General features: G+C 37.9%; 1 protein-coding gene across 2 annotated transcripts in view; it reads left to right on the top strand.

The window, feature by feature from the left end:
• SRBD1 (S1 RNA binding domain 1) overlaps positions 1-20,496 on the top strand; it is a 130,822-nt gene extending 110,326 nt beyond the window's left edge. For both annotated transcript variants that reach the window (XM_071806090.1, XM_071806091.1), the window contains 4 exons: positions 732-908; positions 3,581-3,733; positions 16,863-17,047; positions 19,521-20,496. In XM_071806090.1, the coding sequence (XP_071662191.1) occupies positions 732-908; positions 3,581-3,733; positions 16,863-17,047; positions 19,521-19,810 (805 nt within the window). In that variant the 3' untranslated portion in view covers positions 19,811-20,496. The remainder of the gene's footprint in view (positions 1-731; positions 909-3,580; positions 3,734-16,862; positions 17,048-19,520) is intronic.
• The last annotated feature ends 1,022 nt before the right edge of the window (positions 20,497-21,518 follow it).

Genomic DNA, 21,518 nt, shown 5'->3' with positions numbered 1-21,518 from the left:
ACTCCATACACAGAAAGTTGTACTCACATGTGTGTACAGAAAGTGTGCAGCAAACCCACTGTGTCCTGAAGGAGCTCGGCTAACTGCAGTTGCACCTCACAGGTAAGTTCTTTGCTGGGTCCAAGTTGCCCTGAGAACACCTCATGCAGCCTGTTCCCAGCTGTTCTTTTATCTCAAGAGCAGCTGAGAGAAAAGGAACAAGCTGTGTGGATCTGCTAAATTATGAGGAAGGCAAGTTGTTCCCAGCCACTCTCCTTCTGGATAGCAGATGTGAGCTCTTCACTCTGGGACAAGGTGTTGTGATACCATTGGAAGAGAATAGCTGAGAGGGGGCTGTTCTCACAGGAGCACATTTATCTGTCCTGAATAGTCCTCCCACATCATTTCCTGAAGAGGGCAGCTGGGAATGGGCCATAAGACATGACAAATTGAGTTGGCATTACAGAAATAGCCAAGAGATCATAAATTATGTGTCCCTGTCTTACTCGTCAGGTATGTACGGAACTGTATTGCCATACTAACTTCTGTTGATTTGAATGGATTCCTTCCGTAGAATTGAAAGAAGGGATCCTTTTCAAGATGATGTCTTTGAGTCTATTTGCAGATATCTTAGCTGTTTTTAAGTTTTGAAAACCAGATTTTCTACAGTAACATATATCCTTGTAGTGGATGGCACTTGTATTAATGAATGTTCAATGGTAGTAAATATACTCTGTAAACTTTTCTCTTAGACACATTGCAGGACTGAATGCTAACAGGGCTAAAAATATAATTGAATGGCGAGAGAAGAATGGACCATTTATAAACAGAGAACAGCTCAAAGAAGTTAAAGGTCTGGGTCCCAAATCCTTCCAACAGTGCGCTGGCTTCATCAGATTCAATCAAGAATATATAAAGACCTTCTGCAGGTAATAGCGGTGTTAGCTGTCTTGACTAAATTATGCAAAAATAGTACAAGAAGTTTTTTTTTTCTGCTTTTCTGTTTTGTATTCAGGCTTGAAACTTGGGGAATCCTAGGCCTTTGCACTCTGAAAGACAGTGTCTTAACAGATAAACTCCTTGAAGTCAATGGTTGAAGCTAGTTCTTCCTCTCAATAATCATGGCTTATTAGCCTAGTACTCTTAAGTCAGGGTTTCAATAAGTACATAAATTTAATTAGAAATTCTGCCACTGAGTTGGTAGAAGTAGTTTGACATGCAGTGGTGTCGTCGATCTGAGATACCAAAACCTTAGGCTTGTGTTTCAAGCATGATTTAGAGATTTGTAAATTCATTTTAATGTGGTAAAGATTGCTCTACAGAATGTAATGGTGGTTAACTAGTGGATTTCCTGAGAGTTTCAGTTCCATTATCTGGAGAGAGAAAGTTGAATAGCTGCCTGGATCAAACTCTGTGTTATATTCTTGTGCCTAGCAAGTGTGATGTGTCTGTCTTCTGTCTCAAATATGTGAGGCCCTTTCCCAAGTCCAGTTTGTCAACAGTAGGTCATCCTTTTCTCCGCCATCTCATTCCCTCGTTCTGTACCAACTCCACAACTGAAAGTGCCCTTTCTGGGACAGTGTCTCTTCTGCTTTTCCCATTTCTCCTTCCAACATAAAATCTAAGAAAGGGCACAGTGGTAACACCATCCCCACCCTTTTGCCACTGACTCTTCTCAATAAATATTTTCTTGGGAAGCACATGCTATTTCTTCACTAACCCAGTGTTCAGAAGCAATATTGTATTCCTGGTTGCTGCTGGCCAAAGAGCACAAGAACAGCTTCTAGGCAGAAGGTAGGCACATTAAGCCTGGCTTACTGCCTGGGTAGAAGGTGTACAGATTGGTTGCCCACCTGGCAAGGAAGCACATGCTGCTGGCCAAATGGTGTGCACTGCAAGTACCAGAAGACCAAAGAAACTGCTTTCAAGGCTGCAGATGATCAATAGCTCTTATGCTGTACAGATCTCTTCTAGTGAATGTTGCAATATAACTGAGGAAGAAAAGGCTGACACCTTTTTTTTTTTCCTCCTAAAAGTTCACTGGTGAAATGTTTAAGAACATTGTGTTGTTTTTTTTTTTTTTTTTCCTTGCTGGAGCATGCTTCTGATGTTAGTTGGATTCAATAAAACTTGAGAACACTGTATAACCTGAGAAATCTGCTATAACTTTGGAGTTTGAGGCCAAAATAAAGCTCAAACACCATCGCCTCCACAATGTTTTTTGTGGCTGCGGCTGACAAAATGAAATGCTTTTGACATGGACTTTGAGAAGGTTTCATTTTTGTCCTCTCTGATCATGTTGATGGCTGTGTAGTGCTGTGTGAATTAGGTTTTGTACTTTGTACTTGGAAGTTAAGGAATACTCATCATTTTAAAACCAGAAATGGAAAGAGAAAATTACGTCTGCATTTCTGCTGATGGTCAATGCATGGGTAGAACCCAAAGTGCGGCTGCTAGTTCCAGGTCCTGTGGTGTGTTCTCTTTTGTCCTGCAAAAGCAGGAACCACTTGTGATCTAGGAAACAGAAACAAACAAAAGAGGCAAGAAAGGAGCCTTTGCCAGCAGGAGTCATTTGATGCCTTTACCATATACTGAGCATTTTTTACTTAAGGGGAACTTTAAAGGAGGAAGTGCGCTAGTAGGAAATACGCTGCACACGTGAAGATACATCTTTCTCTCCCGTCATCTGTAGAGTCCTCCCACCAATGTGGGTAGTCCGTCTGTGGATCTCTCTGACTTTGGAGCCTTTTCATTATTCAGTCAATCAATCAAAGGAAAAAAATAAAATAAAAAAAGCCTGACCCAAAAGCTAACTGAAGCTGACTGATTAGGAGTTAGTAATGTATTCACGAAGTTTTAGGGAAAGCTGTATTAAGATAATTTTGCAAAAATGCTTTATAAATTCTGAAACAGAGGTAGATTCCACCTTTAGTTTTTTTCCTGTTCTAAGCAAATCTTGATCTGAGTTCTTTTGATTAGAATTTTTTCTTATTTAGACCTGGCCCATGTTTGAGCAGAATTCTTCAGAAATTGAAGTCTAGGAAGTCAATAAATGTGGTTTAAGGAGTTCTGATGTTTAAGCATTCACATACTTGCCTTGTTCTGTCCATATGCTTGAGATGCAATTTGCTTACCTAAAGATGGTATGAATAGAAAATTTTGTTTATAAATTTTTCGAAATTAAAATTATGCAGGCTATTAAATGACAGTTAAGTATGAAAGTATCCGCATGAGATCTTTATCAAGTGGTTAGATGAAATTGTTTCCATTTTACAGACAGAAGGTGCTATCCAGATTGCAAATGCTAGAATAGGTTGTTTAGTGTTTTCTTTATAATCTCGTCATCATTTAGAAATTTTGAAGTACAGAATCCCTTCCCAATGATTTTTCCTATTTTAAATTAATATATGTGTGCACTGATATGCTATATTTTTATGCTATAATTCTGTTAAGATTCACTCGTAATGACCTTTTAGGGATTTTGTACTTCTCTTTTTTTAAAGAATTAATGTATACAAGTTCAATTGCATTTTTCATGTGTGGTCAGTGGGCTAGGATCTTGCTCATTAAGAATGACATGTCTGTTTTTGATTTCTGACAGTAATAAGAAAAATGAACTTGGAAGTCGTGAACTTTTGACTAAAACAGGTGCACAGGGTAAAAAGAAGAGCAAACCAACACCATATGCCTCACGACAGCCCAATCCTTTGGACCAAACTTGTATTCATCCAGAGTCTTACAACATTGCAACGAGGTAAGCAGTGGGAAGCTATTGAACCATTGACATCGTCAATTTTTAGAATGAAAATACTGTTTTGTTTTTTTTCTAACAACAGCCTGCTCAGCCTTTTGAGACAGGAATACTTATATTAATTTGTTGCTTTTTTCGCTTTCTTCAAGCAGAAGGTATGATTCGGAAATTCTTTAGAACTGAAGGTTTTCAGCTGGTGTGTTTTGCCTCTTGTGTACATGCAAGTTTTTAGATTTATCTTTTTTTTTTCTTTTTACATGTTTTTTTTTTCAGTGAGGAAATCAGTTAATTTTCAGAACCTTGCCAAACCTTCCTCCCATGACCCTGTCTTCTTTATATCACCACTTTGTGCCTCATTGAGGCAGCTGGTGGATGCTTGTGTAAGCTGTGATCTCTTCTATCATCAGTTCATCAGTTCAAATTGGACTCTGCTTGTCCCTTTGAGAAAACATTCTCTCCTACCATAAAAGAGCATGTATTTATTTTTTTTAACTGATTTGTGGTGAACAGGTTCTTTTCTTTAAGTGTGCTAGAGGTAATTTCAGCAGTAGCTAGATGCTGTAGGGTACTTATCTCTGCTGAGAATATTATTCTTGGAGAAATACAGTTTTGCTTCCTGTTCGTAACAAAACCGTCTTTAAGCCTCAAAGAGATGTGCTGAATTTCTGAATTTCTGAAGCTTGAGTTTTCTATCTAAAAAACTCTTACAGGACTTTGCATTTTTAGGACCCCTTCCCTCCTGTGCTTTCTCTGTTCTCTCTCTGGTGGAAATAATCACGTATACAACTTCCTACACATAGGTCTGTGTGCTTTCGTTCTGCTGGGTATGCAGTCCAGTTTTGTTTCATCCTCTCCCTCCCACAGTTCATTCTTCTTTGTGCATGATTCTAGGCCATTCAGTTGCCTGCTAGAGTCACCCTCCTTGTACAGGGTGTAGGTAACTTTTTCTCCTTTCCCACAGCCATTTCCCTTTCTTCTGTTGTACATCAGCATTTCTTACTACTTCTGTGCCATATGCATAGCTGTGGAAAAAATCAGGCGAGGTGCTGATCTTAATGATCTTACATCTGGTAGGTGGCTTATAGGGTGAGTAAGCTTGGTCACCACTACTGGAGATTATTCAGGGTAAGTTAAATGTAATTTAAAAAAAAAAAAAAATACGGTTATTCAAAATTAGCGTTGATGTTCATTATTGTATTTCATTCAATTTAAATATCAAGTAGTCAGGGTTTGGTTAGTAGTCCATTTAGTTTTCCAGGCCCAGTACAGTAATAAAATAATCAATAAAAGCGTTCACACTGTTACCAGCTTCACTTAAAGGCCCATGTGGAAAGATCACTTCAGAGAACACAAAAGTGTAGCCAGTTAATGGTGGAATACTACAGGAATTTGTCTACATACAGTACCATCACAAAGGTTTGTTAGAAAATAAAGAATTGTGACGTCGTTTGCAGAGCAGCACAGATTACTTTTATATCTGAAGTGGTCAGTGGGATTATTACTGCACAGGGTAGCTCAGATATTTGCATACGGTTGAAATTCCGGAGATTATTTTACTAGGTATCATAAATCATATAATTGTGATTTGGAATTTGGCTGGGAACCCAGGATTAGTACTATTAAAAAAAAATCGTGAGTACAAGTACAAAGGTAGTGGTTTGAGTCACAGGCTTATGTGTGATTCAGAGAGGAATCTGCCACCTGTTGCAGAGTGTATTGTCGGTATTGTACTGTACCAGGGGATTTTGTGCGAAAGAACATCAGTTGATATCAAAACAAATACAAAAACATAAGAACAATATTTTTGATACCAAAACATATGTAAAAATGTAATAACAATATTTGTGATATCAAAACAAATGTAAAAACGTAATAACAGTATCTGCTAATGAAACACCAAAACTAATAACCATGGCATCTCTCTCTTAACTGGATCACTCTTTTCTGTTTTCTTTAGGATTTTTCCTCTTTTGTCTGATTTCTTACATTTATGAGTGTCTGTATACATAGTTTGATATCTAAAAAAAAAAAAGTCTCAAAAAAGTGCTCTATCTTCAACGGTGTTTTTCTTTATGATCAAAAAATAGTTTCCTTGAAAGCTCATTAAATCTGAAGGTAGGTAACTTTTATGGTATAGATTATATTAATATGCACTAGCTTGACGTCACAAAAATGATGTGAGGAAGGGGCCAAATATGTCTAATTTTTTTCACTGGAAATAGCTGTTTGAAGAAAAGAAAAAAATATAGCTCTGCAGCAAACTGACAAAAGCCAAGAAATGTTGTATTAAAAATTGAACACTGGTGACATTAAGGGCTACATATAAACCAGACATCCTTCCCTCAAGCAACTAATGCTATAATTTAGCCATGATTATGTATTTTAAACGACTTCTCAAAAAAAAAAAAAAGTATGAGCTGTTAAGCTTCTCAGAACTTATGGGAACAACTTTCCAAACCAATGTGCTGCCTAAATATGAATTAAGAAAAAATTCTACTAGGAATTCAGACTACATGAAGAATTCAGTCCAAAGCTTATTGGGACTGCTGATGAGTTCTGCTGACTTTGATAGGCAGTGCGTGGGACTGGGCTTGTAATTCCCTTTTGCTGAGCCTGTGTTTTTAGGGGATCTTCTGGGAGCCTGAAGATGAAATCATGTTCATGTTGTTGATTGGGGATGTCTTACTGAAATCAACCAGCATTCAAAGGACTATTTAACGTGTTAACACTAAACTAGGCTTAAAATCTAATTGATAATTTTTTGTAACTTAATATGCATGAGAAAAACTGAGACTGTTAGAAGCAGGTTAGAATCAGTATTTAATACAGAGATTTTTAGACAGAATACATTTTAAAGGAGTTCTGTTTCTTTGGCGCTTTCAGAGTATTTCTTCTCTTTCTGTGCTTAAACAGAACTTTGTCAGGGATCATGTCAGGCTCACAGGTGAATCTGTGCTACCGAAGAGCAAAATAGTTGTCTTGAAGATAATGAACAGATTTGAGTCAAGGCATCAAAATACAGTATTACGTACCTCTCACCACAGAAATCAAAATGAATTGAATAGATGCAGCATAAATGAGACATAAAGGCTTCCTTACGTAATGCCTTCCACATCTTGCCATGAGAAAGTAATTTGTGAAAATTTTATTGGATTAAAAGTTTTCATGGGAAGTTACATTTATTTTTAAACAAAATAAGCCGGTGATTTTTATCCACTGCTTCTATCCAAAATACCCAAAAGCAGCAGTCCACATTACAGATTTATGACATACAAAATTATCAGTTTTTAAAACAATGTTTTTGAGGGATAGAAGTTCACCAAAATTTGAAACCACTAATTTTATTTTTCTGAACTATTTTGTAGCTTGAAAGGCCAATCCATTAAAAAAAAAAAAAAAAAGGTTAAAAGAATTGCTCCCAAGTGGTAAGTCTGGTTGCCAAGCTTTAGGCTGGAGCCAATTTTTATGGCTGAATTAGAAACCCCTGAAAAATAGGGGTTTTATAATGGAAACACTGATGTAATCTTTACTACAGTGGCACAAATGGTGCTGGTATGATTGATTTATGGCATTACAACGTCTTAACTTAAAATCTGTACAATTTCTGTAAAATGATTGGAAAACATCCTACTGGTGATTTAACACTCTGCAGATGACCAAAACATTTTGGTTCATGGTTTCCACACTGTCAAAACTTGGTTTTGTCATGTGCAGCTTATGAACACTTCTAAATACTATGGTTCTGAATTTCCTAAAAGTTAAATAAAGAAAAAACCCCACCTTTGCAGGCAGTGTATTTTCCTGCAAACCAGAGCTATGTTTTAAGTTTCAGAAGAATCTGTGTGTAAAAAGCAGTTTATAGTGGCAGAATCTTCTACATACGATTAATAAAACATGTAGAGCATATCCGATTTCTTGGTACATGTTGTAAAATAAGTGCTAGGAAAACCAAGTCTAGGAAGTCCCAAGAAGTCACAACCAGGTAATGCTTGTGAACCAAAATGCTGGAAAGAAAACACAATGTTTTTTCTTTGTTGTATCAGTCTGCTGAGTGTAGTTGGTTTCATATGACTGAATCTTAACATTTACTGATTTTTTTTTGTTTGTTTAAATCTCATAAAAACGTTCTTTGCTAAAGATTGGTGCTCAGAACGTGTATTCGCTGCTCACAAATTGCAGCATCTGGCAGGCAGGTTGTATTTCAGTCTAACTTAGACATATTTTACCAATATTTATAAAAGATGTAAAGTTGTGATTTAGTATAAGATGGGTGGGGAATCTTCCCTAGGTGATTACCCAGGCTTAGGACCTTGCCTAGTAGAGAACAGCACTGCTCGCTGTGGTCGGTTATGCCTCAAGAGTTTTTGAGATACTGAGCAGAATGACTTAGGAGACTGAGGGGTGACCTTCCTAATGTTTATAAATATATAAAGGGTGAGTGCCATGAGGATGGAGCCAGGCTCTTCTCGGTGGCAAACAATGATAGGACAAGGGGCAATGGGTACAAACTGGAACACAAGAGGCTCCACTTAAATTTGAGAAAAAACTTCTTCTCAGTGAGGGTGACAGACACTGGAACAGGCTGCCCAGAGGGGTAGTGAAGCCTCCTTCCCTGGAGACATTCAAACCCGCCTGGACATGTTCCTGTGCAACCTCGCCTAGGCGTTCCTGCTCCAGCAGGGGGATTGGACTGGATGATCTTTTGAGGTCCCTTCCAACCTCAAACATACTGTGATAGTGTGACTTGCAGTTTAGATTCATATCTCACTCCTCGCAGTGAGGATGCTGCTTGGTATCCCCAGCAGGACTTCAAAATCCCCCAGAGGATTCAGCAAGGTGCTCATTCACACGCCTATTCTTCACCCAAGTAAAACAGTTGGAGTTAAATCCTTTGCTGCAACGAGCATCATGTTGGTAGCATTTGATATTTCATTGTAGATGGATTGATCACTTGAAATTTTTCTGGTGTTCCTGCCACTCTGTTAGGCAGGTGGATCAGGGGCATCTCATTAATGTTTACCACCTCATTAATGTTTATAAATATGTAAAGGGTGAGTGTCACGAGGATGGAGCCAGGCTCTTCTCGATGACAACCAATGATAAGACAAGGGGCAATGAGTACAAACTGGAATACAAGAGGTTCAATTTAAATTTGAGAAGCAGCTTCTTCACAGTGAGGGTGCCAGAGCCTGGAACAGGCTGCCCAGGGAGGTTGTGGAGTCTCCTTCTCTGGAGACATTCAAAACCCACCTGGACATATTCCTGTGTAACCTCATCTGGGTGTTCCTGCTCTGGCAGGGGGATTGGACTGGATGATCTTTTGAGGTCCCTTCCAATCCCTAACATCCTGTAATTCTGTGATCTCTGTTGCTTTGCTGAAAAGCTGCAACAAGTAGCTGTGCTTGCTAGCGCTCAAGGCAAGCACTGACATGTAAGAAAATGGAGAAGGAAAACTGTTGGTGATCTAGAAACCTCCAAAAGCAAGAGTTGTTCCTCTCCTGCCCTTTATGCAACTGCGCACATCTCCTCTGATGGCATTTCTAGCTCTCTGCTGGCCTGACGTGCTTCCATCCAGGTCCCCTCCTCGTCACTGAGCAACCAAGGCAATACTTAAGGGGAGAAGAAATCAGGGAGGGACGAGGGCAGTTAACTTGGTATGATGTTTGAGCCATGGAAATGAAATGGTGTATTCTATGTAATAATGCACTCTACGTGTGAATATTTTACAGAGGATAGGAGTTTTTACTGTGGTAGGATGCCTTTCCTTAAATTCACTATGAAGTCATCGGAAACATCTTTTGTCCACTTCAATAAGACTGTACTTGCATGTACACACATGTACGTGCAATCAAGCTATTTAATGTGAAAAATAATTCTTTTCAGTAATCTTTGACTTCTGTTTAAAAAAGGCTAAGCCTGGTAAATTGATTAATCCTTATGACTATTTCTAATAGGAAATGGCTAACCCTTATCAAGGAGAACACTTGCAGGATTAGGACCATTAAGCCAATAACAGTTCATATGAATCTCTATAGAAGGCCAGTTCATTAGCAGGTGTTACTATTAGCTTAGTAGCCGGATTTTTAGAGGACACATTTTTGAAAGTTACCTAGTCAATAAATAGAAGAGCAGAAAAGGCTTTCACTGCTGATTACCATCCAATAAAGACATTTAAAAACTTAACTCTGTAATTTACGTCATATTAAACAAGAATGATTAGAAGAACTTGGAAATAACAAGGGATTATCCTCTGGTTACATTATAAATACTAGACCCATAAATCAAGTGGTATTTTTTCATTTGTTGAAATTTTTGAAATCTAACTTCCTATTGGTTGCGTCATTAAAAAAAAAAGGGGGGGAGGACGGGGAGGAAGAAAAAACCCTAACTTTTTGTGTGTAATGATCTCCTTTAGCTATAGTACTAATTATTTGTGGATAACTAATCATGTTTCACTATTTTGTATCTCACGTTACACTTCAACTGTGTGATATATTGGTAGCCATGAAAACAGCTCACAACAACGTGCCAAGCGGTACAGCAGCAAAGGGGCTACGCTGCAGTGTAGCTGTGTCTGAATTGCTTTTCTCATTTAGAAACTTGTTGTTTCTTAGATGCGTATGTTCAAAGCGTCATAAACTGAGTGCTTTTTGGTCTTCTGCATGTGGTCGGGTAATCTATAATATTACTAATTTATGTGTTTGAGGAAAAACATATTGGTTAAATATTCTTATTTGGCTAAACTGTGTAAGTAGTTTGAAATACGTTGAAACTTTCCATCAGTAGTTGAAAACTGAGGAGCTGTATCACTAGTGAGGACAAGAACAGTCAACATCTGCATTATACAAATAATGCTTTTGCATTTTAAAATGTTACTAAAACATAAAAATCGCATAATTGAAGTTTGTTGCTGTCGTGAATGTATATTCTACCTGACAAGGCACATGCTAATGCAAAGTTGTTTTGTTTTCAGAGTGATTATGTTGCATTACCATTAATTCATGTGTGCACTGTGACAAGATGTAATGGTGTATCATGTTGCTTTAATGTAATGAATCCAGTACTCCCAGCTCTTAAGTTGTGTTGCTGGAAATGATTACATAAAACAGAAATCGCTGTGACTAAAACCCTTGCAAAGCTTTAGAACTCCTGCACATTATAAGAAGCTTTTTTGGGGGTTTAAAGTAACTTCTTAAAAACTTACTGAAGGCTTCCCTTGGTAATACTTTTACGCTTTTCTGACTGTTTTTTGCATTCCACTGAAATTTGCATTATCTTTTAAGCATTGCAAGAGCTGTGGTATAATTTTGTGCAGATGTGTATGTTAGGTGAACACCATGTGCTTATTTGTTACATTTATGCTACTTTTCTATCTTTATCTGGGTAAGAAGGATGAAATTATGTATTAAATAAAAACATCAGTGATTTAGCCATGCCCATTCTCTGTAGGTCCTGTAAGACTGCAAAGATTGCTTTTAAAACTAAGGTGGTTGCAGAGGTCTCTGAGTATCATCTAAATCTTAGAACCATAAAACTCCAAGTCTCTAAACTAGCTGGATCTTGCTCTGTGCTGAAAGACTCTACTTAGACTCTGGCAGCTTTTGTCTGAGTTGATGTGCCTTGAACAGACACTCAACATTTGAGGAAATAAGGATAGTATATCTTATAAGAATGACCTCACTTCAGAAAAGGCATCTCTTCTTTCCCATTCCCGTTTCTGTTAGCTTTTCTTTAGGTTTTATCTTTCTAGTAGATAAACATAGCACTTCAACTACTGCAACATGTTATTTAGTTCACACGTGCATCCAGGAAAATACTTGAAGGACTTTCTTTTTTGCACAGGTCATTCATGTTCCTATGTAGTGTAGCCAGAACTCTCATTTACAAGTTGAATGAGATATTTCAAAAATTCTAGAGAGACATTTTAGCATTACAAACATCACAATATGTAAATCAAGGAACACCTCCTCCCAACCCCCCCACCATAATCCAGTCTTACTACTGACAATATCTTTTTTCTGACCTTGAAATAACCCTCAAAGGAAGTTGTTGTGTTGCTTTTTTAATAAGCAAACATGTAACTTTTTTTCTCAGCAATGACATTTAAAAATAGATATGATCAATGTAATGTGTCACCGTTCAGTCAGATTTGTGCTTTATATTGATTTTTTTTTCTAAGTGCCCTCAGACTATGTTCATTTGAGTGAAAATGATACATTAAATATATAGCTAGATTCAACATCTGTGATCACTATGAAATTTCTTTTATTTGGAAATATTTTAGTACATAAGTTTTTCCGAAACCTAACCTTAAAAAGGTGAGAATTTCCAAAATAGATTGTTTCTGTTAAAGATTATTTCCTATATATGTGCATGCTGAGCCTTGTTAGAGTGTTTTATTATGCCTACATCGTAATTCTGAAATATTATTAACCAAATGCCTGATGTTTAGAACATTAATCATTCTTCTGAGATCAGTGGGACTTGTCATGGACTTGGACTCATGTTCACACATCATCTTCAGGTGGAGCCAAAATTTTTTTTTGGAGCAGTAACCATATAAGTAAGTTATTTAGATGACTGTAATTGATAATGTAGGGCACAAACCTACCAACCTTGTTTAGATAAGGAATCGTTTTTAATATGAGATAAATACTTTAATTGGGATTTCCGGAGAGTGGGAAGGCAGACGAAGGGGGATGAAATAACTTTCATGAATAGCAATTGAGGGCTCAGGCACCTGGGTTGCGTCCTGTTTCAGGCTGGTTTTCTTCCCAGCAGCCTGCATGTATCGCCATGCATTCTGATTGCATTACCCACACAGTCGACAGTTTTGTATATAACAGCCTTTTTTTTTTTTTTAATACATTGGTGACTGTTCCTTGTGGTTGCACTTATTAGCAGCAAAACCCACCCTGTTATCAATTTACAAAGTGAATGCACTTCTGAAAAATTCTAGTAGGGAAAAAACTGTTACTTAGAGGTACTTGAGCTGAATTTCCATTTGAAGTAAAATAAAGCCAAGTACGTGAATGTCAGCAAACTTGCTTATAGGGGTGGATGGTAAAGCACATTATTTAGAAGGTTGAGTCATGAGGCTGGTCGGGTTTACTGTGTTACATCTGGCATGTCAGTCAAAGCTGGGGCAGCTGCCGCCTGTCACTAGTGCTCTGGTGGGGCATTGTCCATCCATCAATGTTACCAGCCAGCAGCACCCACTAGTTTTATGAAAAGCACTTAGCCTGGACCTACATGGATTTTCAGTATTATCACGGCAACCACTTTTAGTGCTCTTCTGAGACCAATAGAAAACAATTTCATAGAAGGTCTGTTATTTTTCATATGTAGGATCTTATTAGACAAAATATTTGAGTAATGGTAGTGGTATGTTGTTAGTTTACAGAAAAAAAGGTATTTAATATTACAGAAAATTTTGCATCTGTTTTGATATTTACTTTGTTTACAAACCACCTCAAACTACTTTAAGCACTGATGTTGAAATACAGTCAATCAAAACAAAATTCAGTAAATCCTGAGAACAGCATCATCCACTGAATCCTGATTAATTTTTTTTTTTCATAATTACCACATGACAGTTCTGTATGCAGTAAGAAAATTAATGTGAAATTATATTTCTAACTATTAATTCCAACTATATATGTGTTTCAGCTAACAGTACAGTTAAATTACCATGCTTGCACTTGAATTAAGTAAAAAAGTGGAAGTCCTGACAGCCAGTTTTAATGGATGTCCTCCTTTTGGTCAAATTAGTGGACATTTTGGAGTGAAGACAAGAGAGTAAAAAAACATTTTAAAATGTTTCTATAAATGCATTAGCAACAACAGGAGGGCTGAGGAGAATCTCCATCCTTTATCGGGTGCAGGGGGAAACATAGTCCCAATGGATTAGGAAAAGGCTGGGGTGATAAGTGCCTTTAATAGTAAGTAAGTAATAGTAAGTAATAGTCTTTAATAGTAAGACCAGTTGTGCTTCAGGTACCCAGCCCCCTGAGCAGAAGACAGTGATGTGGAGCAGAATGAAGCCCCAATAATTCAAGGGCAAATGGTTGGTGACCTGCTGCACCACTTGGACACACATAAGCCTATGTGGCCAGATGGGATCCATCCAAGAGTGCTGAGGGAGCTGGTAGAGGTGATCACCAAGCCACAGTCCATTATTTCTCAGCTGTCATGGCTAACCAGGGAGGTCCCATTTGACTGGAGGTTGGCAAATGTGATGTCCGTCTACAAGAAGGGCCAGAAAGAGGATCCGGGGAACTATAGACCCTCTCAGTCTGACCTCATTGCTAGTGAAGATTGTGGAGCACATAATCTTGCGTGCCATCATGTGGCATTTACAGGACAGCAAAGTGATCAGGCACAGTCAGCATGGGTTTATGAAATGCAGATGCTACTTGAGTAAACTGGTCTTCTGTGACAAGGTGACCTGCTTAGTGGATGAGGGAAAGGCTGTGGATGTTGTCTGCCTAGACTTTCTGTTTCCCACAGCATTCTCCTTGAGAAACTGACCGCTGGTGACTTGGATGGGTGTACTCTTCATTGGATAAAAAACTGGCTAGATGACCAGGCCCAAAGAGTTGTGATGAACAAAGCCAAATCCAGTTGATGGTCAGTCACAGTGGTGTTCCCCAGGGCTGAGTATTGGGGCCGGTTCTGTTTAATCTCTTTATCAATGATCTGGATTAAGTGGTTGCATGCAGCACTACAGACTCGGAAGAGTGGCTGGAAAGCTGCCTGGCTGAAAGAGATCTGGGGTGTTGATTGACAACCAGCTGAATATGAGCCAGCAGTGTGCCCAGGTGGTCAAGAAGGCCAACAGCATCCTGGCTTGTATCAGGAATAGTGTGGCCAGCTGGACTAGAGAAGTGATTATGCCACTGTACTCGGTCCTGGTGAGGCTGCACCTTGAATCGTGTGTTCAGTTTTGGGCCCCTCACTAGAGGAAAGACACTGAAATACTAGAGAGAGTTCAGAGGGAGGTTACAAGGCTGGTGAGGGGTCTGGAGCACAAATCTGATGAACATTTGAGAGAACTGGGGCTATTCAACCTGGAGAAAAGGAGGCTGAGGGGAGACCTTATTGCTGTCTACAACTACCTGAAAGGAGGTTGTAGCATGGAGGGTGTTGGTCTCTTCTCCCAAGTAGCAAGTGATAGGACAAGGGGAAATGGTCTCAAGTTGTGCCAGGGGAGGTTTAGATCGGATATTAGGAAAAAATTCTTCATGGAAGGAGTTGTCAGGCATTGGAAGTGCTTGGGTCACCATCCCTGGAGGTGTTTAAAAGACTTGTAGATGTGGTGGTCAGGGACATGGAGTGGTGGTAGACTTTGCAGTGCTAGGTTAATGGTTGATCTTAAAGGTCTTTTCCAACCTAAATGATTCTATGGTTCTGTGCAGATTTGCCCTTGCGCTCAAAGATTAATTTTGTCATTCATTGACAGTTGGATATTGTTTTAATTATACTACTTAAATTTATATTTTTCATAAAAAAGAAATTTAATTTTGTATTTTAGTGCATATAACTTTTTATCACTCACCACCTGAAATAATGTCAATTGGGTTTCTCAGGTTAAAAAAACCAAACCAACAAACAAAAAACCAAAACAAACAACAGAACAGGAAAACAAACAAACAAACCACTGTGGGTCCTGCCAAAAGGAATACTAGCCTCAAGTTCTGATAAAAGCACAACATGTATTTTTGAAGGGGAAAAAAGGAGGATGAGTACCAAGGCTTTTCCTTTCTTACGGAGTTGGAATGTCTCCCGCCACTCCCAAGCACAGGGTATGAACCTGCAGGTCAGCACTTCTCTTATAGCTTGTAGTTCACACCTGTTGTGAAGTAGAATAAGGACAGGAAGGAGGCTTTTTTTTTTAGGAATTTAGAAGGAACATTTACTTGGACTCTGGAGGACAGGGACAATAATTCTTCTGTCTGCTGTGATCAAAAACATGCAAAAAACTATGTGCCTCCCTCCAGCAATAAGGGACATGATAAAGCAGGGTGGAAGATGCTTATTCATGGTGAGATGCAGAGCAGGGCACCAGGACAGCCAACTGAAGTGTCTATTGAGAAAAGGGCAAATTACGTAGTACACTGTGGCGCAGCTTCTGTGAGCTGCATCCTCATTTTCATTGGTTTATATCCATTAAAGAGTTGGTTTACCTTTTTAAGTCCTTCAGTAAAATAAGGACATTTATTCAGTGATAAATAAACAATGTCTAAGGCATCAGTACTGATGATAAGGAGTACGGTCTGCATGTGAATTTTTGTCATCTGTTCTCTGTGCTTCTCAGCATATGTGCCAACACTGATGAACTAAAAATCTCAGTGTGGTTTGGGTTTTTTATTGACTATATAATTTATTTTAAAAAAATATATCTCAGATCAAGACATGCTTATTTTAAAGTATTAGTATTTCTTTTCAGCCTTTTTAGATGTCTGTCCAAATTTGTATCAATCTGTAATATGTGTGTGTGTGACAATAGGGAAGGAAAACAGTGTTTGTGTTGTGTGACTACTTTGACTGCTGAAAAACTAATTATTCTTAACCATTAAGTTCATAGGCAAGAGAACTATTTTATGTAAAGTTTTTCTTATTCTTAATTTTGGTTAAAGATTATTTGTATTAATTTAATATTTTAAATGTTAATTGTTGTTTTACTAAATTGCCATTCATTTTAATTTGAATGAAAGTGACAGTAAAAATGATAGTATTGTAGCACTCTCACATATTTCTGGGAAACTTTCATGGTAAGATAAATCTTTCAGTCAAAATCAGGTTCAATTTTTAGTATGACATAAATCATCAGTCTGAGAAGTGATTTGTATGTTGAAATTTTGCGTCTGGTTTTGTAGCCTATTCCAGGAGATATGTGTGTACAGATAGACTCTAAATTTCCATGTTTGTCTTGGATCAGTGATGAGTTGAAAGGATATGAACTTGGGAAACTGTTTGCTGTTCGTTTTTTGTTTGTTTGTTTGTTTGTCTTTTTAATGGCAAGTTTTGTTCATGCATCAATGCAAGAGTAATTAAAACCCCTAAATGTAGCAAAGGTTTCCACTGAAGAATGTTACAAATCTCTCTCTGTATCTTTGTTTGAACTTCACAGGTTTTTATCTCTCATTGGAGGAAATGCAAATGACATAGGAAAATCAGATATGCAGCAAAAAGTAAATGCAGTAATTCAAAAGGAGGGACTGGAAGGCACAGCCAAAAGGCTAAATACGACAGTGCACACACTGCAGCTGATCATTGATGGTCTGACTCAGCCTGAAGGCTTTGACATCCGAACAGGTAAACCCTTGTTGCGTAGGTTTGTAATCTCAGTTTGATTGTTCTACATACCAGTTTTAAAACAGCACGTTTTCTTCTTCTGAAGTCAGTAGTAGATTTTCATGGTGCATCCATCACACTTGGACATGTAACTCCATTTCTTTTCTCAGGCAAGGTAAAGGCTATGTCATAGTCAAGTAAGGAATGTGAATTCTGTCTTAAATCATGATATTTTCAACCAAAGGAAGGGGAGTTGTATGGCTGTTAACAAAATAAATAGTTTCAATATGTTGACTCTGTACTGACTAAGTCTGTGGTGGCGTTCCATCACAGAGGGGAAGCTGAGACCAAGCTGAAACAGTAGTAGTAAAGGTCTGTGGAGCAGTAGCGTAGTCATGTGTAGTTTTCTATTGCACTAGTTCCTGGAGACAAGTGTAGTTGGAGCACATGGCTCATGACCTACCTTGGTCAAAACTTTGCAATAGTGCTGAACAGTTTGAGGTGGAATAGAAGAAATATGAGGTAAGCAATGAAGTAAAACATCTGGAAATGCTCTTGTGTGACAAAACAGATGTATTGTCTTGTAACAACAAGAGATAAAGGTAGGCAACAAAGATGCAGGCTTGTAATAGCAAATAATAAACTTACACTTAAAAAAAAAATCCCTCTTTTTCTGGATTAATTAGTAGTTTCCTTGCAGATTTTATTTCCCACTGGTGATCTTGAAAATGAGTATTTTCTTTGTCTTCATTTGTTCTGGTGGTCTCACATCTAAATTACACTAGAATAGACTATTAGCATATGACGATATAAAAGCAAAATAAAATCTTCAGTGTAAATAGTCGTATTCATCTCATCCAGTACATTCAGTATTACTATAGACAGACTCTTGTCTAGAGTAGACAGCCTCGTAGCCTTGTATAGCTGTAATTCTCATTGTATTTGCAACCCTGCTAGTGACTGTCAGTGAGGAAATGCATCGCATTTAACAGGGCTCAGGCAGATTGAATGGTTTGGACTCTACCCTGATTCAAAAAATAGTCTTGGTTTAAGATTCAGTTACCTTGTTTTTTCCAACAGCAGACATGTGATGTTAGGGAATTACAGACATGGAGTAGCTTTCCTAAGTATCCTCTTAAATATAATTGAAATTCTATGTTGTTGATTTTTCCTGAATTATTTTAGCACAAAGCAAAAAGGGAAGAATTATTTGGAGAAAGGAAAAGAATAGAATATTTTTATCATATTATTTAAAAAATATTTTTCTATCCAAGCTCTTGCAAGGCATTTATTGCAAGAAATTGTCGTCTTAACATTAAAGTTGAACAGCTAATCGAGTAAATGTAATGGATGAAAAAACAGGCTTGCAAACATTTAAAAAGATTCCCATCATTCCTCTGATTCTTCTTCTGCTTGTTGCTCTCAGTGGCTGTTTAGTTGTTTTTTTTTCCTTTGAAGCGCTTCTGCACAATGTAATGTTATGAAAGGATTAACCATTTTGGACTTGAGCACTTAGGTACATTCCTTTAGTAGAAAATTTGATGTCATTCAAAACCCATTGATGCACTGGCCAGCTTGCGTACTCAGTTGTGTTCTGATCCACAGCCTGGTGAAGTTACAGACTGCTTTCCAGTGCATTTTAACTATGAAGCTGTTCAGGCTATATTTTATGTCTCAAAGATAAATATAGTAAAATGGTTGCAATCCTGGTTTTGGTGATGCTCTCTGTGGAAAATCTCAGTCCCCTTATATCTTGGAAAAGGTAAAACAGGAGTAGGGGAAGGCTGAAAGGAAGTCTTCGAGATGGATCAGAAGGGGTTTCTGTGGGAGCAGAAAGTGGTAAGCAAGTAACAAGAGAGTTTAAATGGAACATATGTGCCCTTAAATGCAGAATGAGAACTTGAATATATTGGGATGTTACCCGCTTATAATCACGTGTGTGTGATTTTTATGTTGTCAGTGCAAAGAAGCAGCTGATCGTGAGGTGTCATGGGAAGCAGTTGATTATATGATGCGGTGCAGATGAACAGCAAGCCTAAGAACAGTGCTCTGTTGACTTTTCTCTTTAGTATGTGATGAGACTGAGAATTCACTTTCTTGCCTACAAATTTGTGTAATTTCTGTAGCTCAAGTAAGAGTCACCTGAAGTCTTTTCTCCCTAGCTCCAAGAAGATTTAAAGACTATTTCTGTCACTAGCTATTAATGAAATACTACATGCTCCTGATCCTCTCATGGTAGTTTCGTACCACAGAGTTCACTATACTTAGTACTCCATTAATCATTGTCTTTTAAAGTGATTCATAAAATATAAGAAATCAGTTGTTTATCGCAGATGGATCTTTATTTTTAAAATGTAATGAAGATGTATTTGGGACCTTAGAGCTACCTTGGGATGACTTCTTAATTAGAAACAATCAGCTAGAAACAACCCTTAGAATATAATATAAACTTTTTCTCCATTGTCTTATTTTTGTTTCTTGTTTCTTATAACAGATTTTGATAAACCAGACTTCAAGAGAAGCATAGTCTGTCTCGAAGACTTAAGTGTTGGTACTGTTCTGACTGGAAAAGTGGAAAATGCGACACCATTTGGAGTTTTTGTTGATATTGGTGTGGGGAAATCAGGCTTGATTCCAGTACGAAACATAACAGAAGCAAAACTTTCTAAAGTGAAGAAAAGAAGAAGTCTGGGGTTAGGTCCTGGAGAAAGAGTGGAAGTTAAAGTGCTTAATGTCGATATTCCTCGGTTGAGGATAACGTTGGATCTTATTCGCGTTTTATGAGAAGGTTTTTATGATTGAGCCTTCATTTTAAAGGTTCATGTCAGCAAGGTTCTGGTGATTCAGGAATTTAATGAGTGTTGAAAATGAACGAATCTTGAAACTTTCAACCTTTTTTTTTTTTAACAGTTTTTCCTCATTTCTTGAATCCTTTCTGTTAATAATTGTTGGAACAGTTTATTGGATTACCTCCAAGCAACCTTGTTATTTTGTCTGCAGAGCAAATGAAATTCCAGTGGACTGCCAGACAGATTTCTTATCTGTTCTGTCTGCACAAGACTTGCTGTCTCGGTCTTTAGTCAGTACTGCATGAGCAGACACATCTACTGACCCCCTTCAAAAAACAGCCATTCAGTTTGCCTATTTTCTGGTTGAGACTCTAAAAGAGGGTACCTAGTTGTAGAAGAAAAGGATCTTTGTAAGTTAGTTGGTGATGACGTTACTTCAAAAGTAGGCTGAAAAAAGAGCATCTGCTAATACTGTTGATGGTTCAGAGATATGTAGCTTTAATTTATTTGAGCAACATTATTAGGAGGTCTGTTTACCTGTCTTGTTATTGTTTATTCAGTTATCATTGATTAACGCAGTTGAATGTACCATGGGGTTTAAGGAACTTTGCTCAAAGGTATCAAAAAGACATTTATGTTGTTCTGCACTTGTGGAAAATAAAAACATTTCTGGCCATCTTTTCTCAGTGTGTTGGTTCTACAAGTGATTTAACAGTCCTAGTTCTCTTTATTTGCAACGTGGTCTCCATCAGTAACATTTCAGCTTAAGGATGCAGCTTGTGAGGATGCACTTGTCTGACCTTCTGAATAGTACCCACTTTCCTGAGCTTTAACACTGGACTACAGCCCACGGCCTGATGCTGTTCCTGATTTAATAAAATAGTTCTAGTACATCTTGGACTCCTTTAACCTGACTTTTTTTTTACATCTTTGATATAATGTATTTTTATGCCTGTTTTGAGTGATGAACAATTTTTCAACACTTGTCTTCCCACACTGTGCTCATGAAGGCATGATTTATTCTCCATAAAAACCTTTTTTCCATTTGTAGATGTTTGCAAAGCTTTTTTAGACTTCTGTTTTAATAAAAACGCTCATCGCTTCCTGCTAGGAGTGCCTAACACTTGAGGTATTTTTCTTCCACCTACAGGCTTTCTATTTTGATGATGTTTCAAAGGGATTATCGATTTGGCCAAGTTTGCAAAGGACAAGCAAAGGTGTAGTGGCAGAAGAACCTCTGGCAACAGCAGCTGTCCGTGGCTTTTCCAGGGAATTTTTGGTGTCTTGGATGTTTCTTCCATTGAAGCCATCAAGCTCACCTGTAAGCTGGCAGAAGCTCCTGTCTTTAGCAGATGAGCACAGATAACACCTATAGCAAGTGTCAAACGTCTTGGATTACAAGATTTCTAACTACAAATGTCCAAATAACTGTTGGCACAGGGACTATGTGTTAGTTAGGAAAAGGTTGGCATCATTTAATCACCCACCTCTGTGCTTTAATTTTCAAAATTAAGAGCTAGTTGTAGACAGTGTATTTTGGGGATTATGGAATTGTTTAGCCAGGGGGGAAAAAAGGAGGCAGATCTTACTAGCTTCACTGCATTCTGTCTACCAAACTAAAAAAGACCATTTTCTATTATACAAAAGTGAGCACAGATTGCAATCATGTTTCTTAGGCCTTTTGAAATATTCCTGTCCTACTT

The sequence above is a fragment of the Patagioenas fasciata genome, chromosome 3 (genome assembly GCF_037038585.1).
Source record: "Patagioenas fasciata isolate bPatFas1 chromosome 3, bPatFas1.hap1, whole genome shotgun sequence".
In the NCBI taxonomy this organism is placed as follows: domain Eukaryota; kingdom Metazoa; phylum Chordata; class Aves; order Columbiformes; family Columbidae; genus Patagioenas; species Patagioenas fasciata.
The sequence above is the reverse complement of the archived record's forward strand: the minus strand, read 5'-3'. Positions and strand labels throughout refer to the sequence as shown.